At 40.6% G+C, this 9,291-nt stretch overlaps 1 protein-coding gene across 4 annotated transcripts in view; it reads right to left on the reverse strand.

The window, feature by feature from the left end:
• The window catches only part of prrx1b (paired related homeobox 1b), a 25,583-nt gene extending 17,621 nt beyond the window's left edge, over window positions 1-7,962 (reverse strand). The window contains exon 1 of one of the 4 annotated variants that reach the window (XR_010666503.1): window positions 7,198-7,958. Coding sequence is in view for 3 of the 4 variants with exons in the window: in XM_065955561.1 (XP_065811633.1) it covers window positions 7,198-7,444 (247 nt within the window). In the remaining variant the exon portion in view is untranslated. Of the gene's footprint in view, window positions 1-7,197 lie in introns of all 4 variants that reach the window. The other 3 variants (XM_065955561.1, XM_065955560.1, XM_065955562.1) reach the window with 3 other exon arrangements.
• Between the last annotated feature and the right edge of the window lie 1,329 nt (window positions 7,963-9,291).

Consider the following 9,291-nt stretch of genomic DNA (forward strand, 5'->3'; position numbering starts at 1 on the left):
AGAGGATGGAGGTACAGAGGATTGAGGTACAGAGGATGGAGGTACAGAGGATGGAGGTACAGAGGATGGAGGTACAGAGGATAGAGGTGCAGAGGATGGAGGTACAGAGGATGGAGGAGCAGAATGGCTCGCCCTGGGAAGATCCTGGTCCCTGCTGTTATAGCCGCCCTGAACCAAAGGCTTTGCTGAACAGAGTGGAAACTTCTGATCGCTGTTTGTTCTATTCATTGTGTTTCTGTAGGAATTGTCTGTCGGACAGAAACGGTGCTGTGAAGGGAAATTTCCCCCTGGAGGACAATAAAGTCTAAAGTCTGACATCAATTAATCAGTCCAGTTTAACTTCATCTGGAAAAAAATTAAGTCAGGATGTTATAAAAAGAGTGATGTGGTCAAATCCTCCGAGGAAGAGACCTTAATATAAACGAGTGGAACAATAAAACTGAAATTTGTTACAACAATTCAAATGCAATAACAGTGCTTCCTGGTTTAGTATTCCTTCCTTCTTTTCTAGTCTTCTGACTACTCAAAGCACTTTTACACCGCAGGTCACACCTACACATTCACACACTGATGGTAGAGGCTGCTGAGTAAAGAGTGTCAGTATTAACTCATCCATTCATACACATTCACACACTGATGACAAAGCAGTGGGAGCAACTTGGGGTTAAGTGTCTTGCCCAAGGACACATTGTACATGTGGCTGCAGGAGCTGGGGATCAAACCCTCAACCTTCCAGTTGAGAGTCGACCGACTCTACCAACTGACCCACTCACTGCACATCATGTCTTTATTGTCCTGTAGAGTTCACTTCACCATTTATATTCTACTTGTATATATCTTCTATTTCATTTGTGTTTATCTTTTTTATTCTATTTACATTTTTACTTTTGTATGACCTTCTTCTTCTTCTTCTTCTTCTTGTCTTTGTGCTGCTGCTGCAACCCCTGACAGATACAATAAACATTGACAAACTGAAAACAGCCGTCCAATGCATTTATCAGAGCGTTTATATCAGATGCTGATTTATTTATTTTTGATTTAACCAGGTAATTAACCCATTGAGATCAAGATCTCTTTCACGAGGTGGTGACCTGGCCAAGAGGGCGGCAGCACAATTTGCAATTTGCAACACTCGTCCCTGTGAGAGCTTTTGTTTAAATAAAAGATTAAAAGAGTTAAAAAAAGAAAAAGAAAGAATTAACCCTGCACAGCAGGAAGCAGTAAGAAACACATTTACTTTTTGATAGAGCTGAAAAACAAGTACGAGCATGTTGAAGAACTAACCAGGGGCCGGATTCACAAAAACCTTCTTCAGAAAAAAAAAAAATAATTCTGAGCTTCAGTCTTAAAATAAAAGTGAAGAAGATTTGATATTCATGAATAAAATGTGTATTTATTTACGAGAATAAACGAGATTCTTAAAAGCAAAGTTCTTAATTTTCTTCTGAACTCTGAGATCTCACCCCGCCTGTCCTCAAACTGTTACTCCTCTAAAGTCATTCAAACACATTTTAGACAAGCGATGTGGGGCGCTGGTGGCTCAGTGGTTGGTGCACGCGTCCCATTTATGGAAGCTGTAGTCCTCTAAGCGGACGGCCCAAGTTTGAATCCCACCTGTGGCTCCTTTCCTGCATGTCATTCCCCACTCTCTCTCTCTCTCTCTCTCTCTCTCTCTCTGATTTCCAGCTCTATCCACTGTCCTGCCTCTCTAATAAAGGCACAAAAAGCCCACAAAAAAACAAAAAAAGACAAGCAATTTGGATTTTCCTGTTTTCTAAATTTGTCTTTTAAGGAAGTGTTGGCACATCCAAATTTCTCTTGGGGTAGGAGCATAGGGCGACAAACTATCACTTGAAAAGAAAAAATCCCACACGCTACTCTTGCTTAATATCCCCAAGTTATTAGAAAAATCACAACGTTTCTGTCCCTCTGAACCTTTGTGAAGTGTGTTCTCAAACAATTAAATGTTAAATATTAGACAAAACTAAATGTGTCTAACATTTATTGTTAATTTGAGCCTCCCATCGTTGTTTTTGGTTTAAGTCTCATATCTCTGCTACTCCTGAAAAGTTTAGTCACGCAAGTGGATTTCAATTTTTCAACTTTTCTTTTTAGTTTGATAACCGTCCGAGAGGATTAATGTTGACAAAGCCGCTTATTTTTAAATACTGAAATTACATTTAACATTAACAGTGACATGTCAGACTCCTCCTGCATAATCAGTTAGTGTGTATTAGCCAATTAGAGACGGAGGAGGGAGGGTCATCCCTGCAGCATGCCAATTAATATTATCCAACAATCAGAGGTGTGATCAGAGGGGGTTTAGAAGAGGGGATACTCTGCACTACACGTCTGGCTGCACCGAATGTATGTAGGTATTGATGCAGCCTGACAACATCTGAGAAATCCTTAAGGAAGAAAATCAAGAAGTTTGTAAGAAATTACACTGAAAATCAGGAATTACACTTGAGAACATTATTTAGGACTTCCTCACTTTTGTTTTAAGAATCTTCCTGAGTTTTATCTTGAGGAAATGTTTGTGAATCCGGCCCCTGGACTTTATGTTTCTCTTAAAACTGAGTGAGCTTCGAGTGATCAGGCAACGAGTTCCAGGATTTGACTTCCTTTCACAGAAAAAGATGTTTGAGCTCAGGATGTTATGCAGAATGAAAGTTGAAGCTGCTCTGCTGCAGCCGTGTAGTCTCTGAGTTTATCTGCAGAAAAGGCTGAGGAGAGAGTTTGTTTAAACCCTCTGGGGGTCCATAAAGTATCATCTTATCTCATCTTCTCTTATCTGTATTTAACGAGAAGTTAACATCAGAGAGATGACATTAAAATGGGATTTAACGTGTCAAAGGGGAGGGGCTCGGCTCGGCTCCATTTCTTCTTCCTCATCATTTATGGATTTTAATTCTTTCACTTTCAGACGATTCATTTTTCTTATTTGAGGGTTAGAAGTGATGTGAAGCTAAATCCTCGACGTCTATATTTCTTCTTCATTTAATTTTTTTACATTGTTTTTAAAATTTTAATTCTTCTGTTGTTTAATAAGCTGCTGCTGGAAGATCACAATTTCCCAGTTTAGGATCGATAAAGTCCCTCTGTCTGTCTGTCCAGCTCTCTATAATCTGTGAGCTGCTTCAGAGTAAATCAACCCGATGTTTTAAAGTTTTAATCGTACATTTTTTTTAAAACTTGATTATTAAGAGAAAACAGAAAATCTCTGTGTGACGAGTTCTGAGTTTGTTTGTTGATTGTTTTATTTTTGCTTCACCTCAGATGTTAAAATTCTTCCTTTATGTTCATATTTCTCTTTAAAAACCTTTATTTTGTATTCTTCTTGAGACTCTTTGTTCTGTTTTTAGATTATATCATATTTAACGTCTTTATATTTAATCTCTCCTCTCTCAGAGGAGCCTCCAACTTTAAGAATTTCACACGTCTGTCCTCTTATAACCGGAGACGGTTTATTTTAATGTATTATTCATCCTTTAGTTCATCAGAGAGGACCCTCTGACACCCCAAGGACTCTTTACCAGGAGGGCAATACAATAACACAGCGGTTCTCAACTGGTGGGTCAGGACCCAGAAATGGGTCTCGGAGATGTTTTCAGAAGGTGTGCCCGGAAGAAGAATTCTACAAAGTGCTTTTTTAAAACAGGATTGTTTCATTCAGTTTCTTTGTGCTTTTTACAGACCGAGGAAAGACTGCACGATTACTTTATTTAATGAAATCTGATTGGTTGAAAAAGATCAGAAGATGGTGGAGGGTCCTGAGGCTTGCCCCGAGAAGCACAATAAACATTGTGAGTCTTGTTTTTTTTTTTTTTTTGTGTCAACAGAGAAAAAATTTAAATCAATAAATATGTTTTCAGATAAAATAATTCAAAATAAAAAGTTTTTCAAAATTTCATCCGGACTTCCTGATCCTTAAAATATTTTTGTTTTCCCTAAAATGTACGACGGAGGATTAGGGCCAAGTTAAAGATTTTATATTTTACCCTAGATTTACCAAATGAATGTTCTTATTTTAGATCCATCTGAAGAGCAGCCTACGTGGAGCATCTGGTTAAAAAAAAGTTAGACTTTGGTAAAGGTTTCCGAAATTAGGAAACAGGCTACTTCCTTATGAAGAATCAAAAAACAGGTTGACATAAATATCTGATTAGTTGTGTTGGGGCTTCACTCATATAGATATTAAACTACACATGCTTTTGGCACATCATCATCATCACATTATCATAAAATATCAGGATACTGCAAGAAAATGGGGATTTTCTAAAGAGAGAAGCACACTGACTGACTTGGAGGAAATGTCTTTGAAGGTTCTCCTGTCATCATTTTCACGTTTTCGGCTGCTCTTTTGATGGGCTACAACCTTTCAGGATAATTATGCACAAAGCCTCATTTTAATTGATTCAGCCTACGAATTTATTCTCGTAAATTTAAGAGTTTAGTCTGGAAATTTTAGATTTTTGTTTTTCTTTAACGTGGCCCTAATCCTCCGTCGTAAAAATGCAAACCATCAGAAGATTTTATGTGATTAATTTCTCTGGAGAGTGAGACTCTTGTGTTTGACCGCAGTTTGCAGGCATCGCTTTAATAGCGTCATCAACCTCCTTAAAAACGGTAAGAGAAGAAGAAGAAGAAGAAGAAGAAGAAGAAGAATGCTCAGCTGAGATCTCTCCTCTGTGTCTCTCACAGAAACTTTCTCACACTAAAGATTTTTAAAATATGATGTTCTGAAAGTTTGAATATATAACTTTTTCCTGTAACACATCCTGTTTGCTCTCCTCTGAGTGTGACTCGGAGAGTTTCTTCTTCTGCGCACACTTTGGGAGCATGTCGGTGAGGAGAGTGCGGCGGGACACTCGGACCTGTGAGCCGGCTGTGCGCGCTGGAGGAAGCCGCACATGGCGAACCAGAGACCGCGGAGGGTAACACTTTATTATGATCGTCTTTAAGAAGCATTCATTTGATTTATTGTCAGTGATTAAAAACAGCTGAGTCATACTAATATACTCATACTGTTATATTAAAAACAGATAAAGAGAGTTTTTCTTTATAATTCAGCTCCTTTAACACTCAAACAATTAGATAGTAAACGCTGCATTTTACTTTTATTATCGTCTTTATTTACACCTGCACATGATACTTTAATATTTATGCCACCTTATTGAGATTAAAATATTTGTTTAGTACAAAAAAATATATTATTCTGACTCTGATCGATGCAGGAAATAAAACGTTGTAAGCTGAAGATCACGTTAAATGATAAATATGTCACCGTGAGTTTCTCTTGTGTTAATAAAGTTTTCATTTGAAGCTTTCTGTGGTTTTATTTTCGTGCGCATGTGACGTATTTAGTGTGATTTTTTTTTAATTACTTTGAGATGTTTTTGTGCCATATTTCATTTAATGTTCACAAGGAGAAATATTAAATAAAAACTGTAAAATATATTGTTTTTAAATGGGGTGGAAGGAGAAATCTCCGGACTTTATTTGGAGTTTGAAAATTAAGTGTTATAAAAATATGTATGTATGTTAATTTAATTTGTTTTGTTTTTTGTGTATTTTCATTTTATTTCTGGATATTTTTTCGCGGTGATTTATTTGGTTATTTTAATCACTTGTTGCTTTCACGTTCCTGTCAGTAAATCAGAAAATTAAAATGTTGCATTAGAATGCTCTGAGACTTCATTATTTTTCTCTGAAGGTTGAGAAGATAAAATAAGGTAAGATTAGATTAGATAACTTTATTGTAGTAACGAAATACTGCTAGAGCCTGTAGATGGCTAACATCAGTAAATATATTTAAAAAAAGAAAAATACTAAAAACCAAACATAGAAAATATAGCCTACAAATCCCTATGAGCAAAAATAAAAACCCTGTACTTTCTCAAATAAAACAGCACCAATGATTAAACCAAATTATTTTTCAATAATTTTCACCGGTTAGTGACGTCATCTCTAAACGTAACCTGCTGTGTTTTCCCCCCTCGCTCAGCCAATTTAATTCCTCTAATTGTTGCACTAAAGACACGCGCGCTAATTGGGACAAACGATCGCGCTCCGTGTTTGTGAAAGAGTTTGACATCACGAAAATAACCGAGAATTAACGAGGTGACCCGAGCCACTTCCTCCTGCATATTTCTCACACCGATATTTAGCTTTAAAAACAAATAACAAAAACACCCATTAAAGGCTGCAGCGGGCCTGACAGAGTTTGAAAACGAGCCTGAGAGGAGGAGAGGAGGAGGAGGAGGAGAGGAGAGGAGGAGAGGAGGAGGAGGAGGAGGAGGGAGAGTTTATTTACTCTCTTAACGGAGCGAGCTGCGGGGAGTTTATCCACGTTTTGGTCAACTTCCATGAAGGCAATCGGGCTTTTTATTGCAGCAAAATTTGGAAATAATAAACCGGATTGTTACGCTTGGAACCACAGCGGCACATGATCGAGCAGTATCCGCTTTTAAGTTCACCAAACTCGGCCTCACTTTGACACACACACGGGGGAGGGAGTGGTGCTCCAAAAACTCGCTTTTTTTTTTTCTTCTTTTTTTGTCGGTGTTAAATTACAACAAATATTACTCCTCAACAACAACACATGTGGCACATCCTTCACATGACTCACTTTAAGTTCATTAAAATACATTTAAATCTATTTTGACTTCTTGTCTCTCTAATAAAAAGATCAAAAAACCTGCGCAGACACTAAAATGTGGCCTCATTTAGGCGCAGATAAAAGTGATTTATTACCCCGGAGGTTTGTCTCGTAGGGTTCCCTCACTGACCATGTCCACCAACATCACCATACCTCACTGACATCAAAGTGTTAATGGTAAATTAATGGCCGTTTTGAGGGGGGAGGCCGTCAGGGATGATGCATTGCCAAAACTCACTAAAGGATTCCTTCCATGCGCGCGCGGCTGCTTTCCGCGCGGAGCTCCATTCATGCTCTCAGCACGCGGACACACGCCAGGACGTAATGAAAACAAATGACTTTCAGCCTGTCATTATAGACTACATTTTGGGTGAGATTTTCCAGAGATGGAGCCTGATAGCGTGAGATTTTCACATCTGCACACACCGAGGAGGATTTAAAAAAATATATTTTTCTGACGACATTTTAAAGTAGTTTTGAACTTTTCCCCCCTCTCAGCTCCAGCGCTGCTTGTCGCTTCTGCTTTTTGCACTTACTCTCCTGCTGGGTCGTGTCGCTCCCGCTGGTCAACCCCGGGGACTCCAGCATATTCCTCCCCGCCTCCCCGACGCTCTCGTCCGCCTGGCTGCCCACCATTTCCGCGGCCTCCTCCAGATCCAACAGGTGGCTGACCGAGAAGTTCTTTTTGGCTTGCAGGTTGTCCAGGTTCGACGTGATCGGACTCTCCAGGCGGTTTGATAGAGACGCTTGCCTGTCCATTACATGTGCATAGCTAGAAGTCATGACGCAAGAGGGGAACAGCGGGAGAAACGGAGCGGCGACAAGAAGGTGGAGAAGAAGAAGAAAAAACAAGACACGCGAGCAGAGGGGATCCTCCGTGCATAGGACGCAGCAGCAGCAGCAGCAGCGCCTCCAGGAGCCACAGAGAGACCCGGGTTAGCCGAGCAGAGGGCGGGTGTGTTCACATCCAGATCAGGAAAACTTCAGCAAACTTGTTCTCCTCGCCTACTTTTCCACATCAAAACTTAGTACAGCCAATCCATCCAGCGGCGGCGCGCAAAACCAGATGTAGCTTCAGTATTTCAGCTCGTCCTGCTGTTTGAGCGCGAGAGAAGTCCTCTGAGAAGAAGGAGAAGAAGAAGGAGAAGGAGAAGCTCTCTTCCCAGCCTGACTGACTCACATCTGAGCAGGAAGAGCTGCTGCAGCTGGGGATGAGGATGATGATGATGACGACCAGATGCGCAGAGGAGCTCCGTGTGCGCGCAAAGGCAGTAACTGCCGCACCTCCAGGCTACACACCCTGTAGTCTCTCTCTCTCTCTCTCTCTCTCTATTTCGAGAGAGAGAGAGCCCCATAATTACGTGGCAATGCCTTCATGTTGTGTGTGACGTTTCACAGGCCCCCACCTCCCCACCCCCCCCCCCCCCTCCCTCTCAGAAACATCCCCATCAGCACCGTCAACACCCGGGTTTGGCCTGTTTTTGTTGCCCTTGTTGGCAGACCTCACAGGCTAATGAGTGTGTGTGTGTGTGTGTGTGTGTGTGTGTGTGTGTGTGTGTGTGTGTGTGTGTGTGTGTGTGTGTGTGTGTGTGTGCGTGTCTTCAGGGGCACACACCGCTGTTATCGCTGTGTGTGTGTGTGTGTGTGTGTGTGTGTGTGTGTTGATAAAACTCTGAGTGTCCTGCGGTGTGCCACCAGTTAAATCAACCATAAACCAGGATCATCAAGTTTTCCTCTGATCTGCCCACATGAGCAGAATTTGAGTTTTTTCATGAAGAACAAACATATTTAAAAGTGATTAAATTTGTTATCTCGGCTTCATTGGTGAAATAATAAAACATTAAAGAAGTGAATGTAGCCTGCAGGCCTGAAGAGAGAAACCAATGTCTTAAACCTGCGATCTTTGTAAAGACCAGCAGGGGGCGATTCCAGCGGAAGAAAAACATAATCTTGATTGTTTACAAGTCTGTGATCAAATGTGACTACATGTCAGTCACCCTTAGTAAACATTTTCTTAATAAGTTTATGGTCTCATTCTGTACTTCATAGTCTTCTTCTTCAACACAGCATGATGTTCATTTTTGTAAATGATGGTCCTAGAGTCAAAAGGACGTTTTGAAGAGGAACTACCCACTCCTGAGCTCTAGTCTGCATTGGGTACTAAAGGCATATCTACAGTAACTTTAAATTACAGATGCACAGTACTAACCAAGCTTCGGCCAACCTTAGCTGATATTCCTCCAAAAGACGTCAAGATGGCGACGGACATAAGTCTGGCCAAACTCAGGGCCTCAAACGATCCTACAAAAATCTACAAACCAACGAGTGACATCACAGTGGCTACGTCCACATTTTTATATCCAGTTTGTAGTTGCAACTGATAAATCACAAAGTTCAGCGTCAAGTGGAATTAAACTAATTGTAAGAAGAATGAATCCTAGACCTACATTCATGGACAGAAACATGTTTCAAACAAGCAGCAACCTCTGGTGTTGAAAACTGAAGCCGATGCGGAGGTGCGAAAACATGCAGTTCCTCGAGTGTCCACTAGAGGCTGGCTGCAGAAGCACAGGAAGTCACATACACACCCATTCTAAAAAGCCTGTTTTTACAGCAGAGATGAACATGTT

Source organism: Labrus bergylta, chromosome 6 (assembly GCF_963930695.1).
Source record: "Labrus bergylta chromosome 6, fLabBer1.1, whole genome shotgun sequence".
In the NCBI taxonomy this organism is placed as follows: Eukaryota; Metazoa; Chordata; class Actinopteri; order Labriformes; family Labridae; genus Labrus; species Labrus bergylta.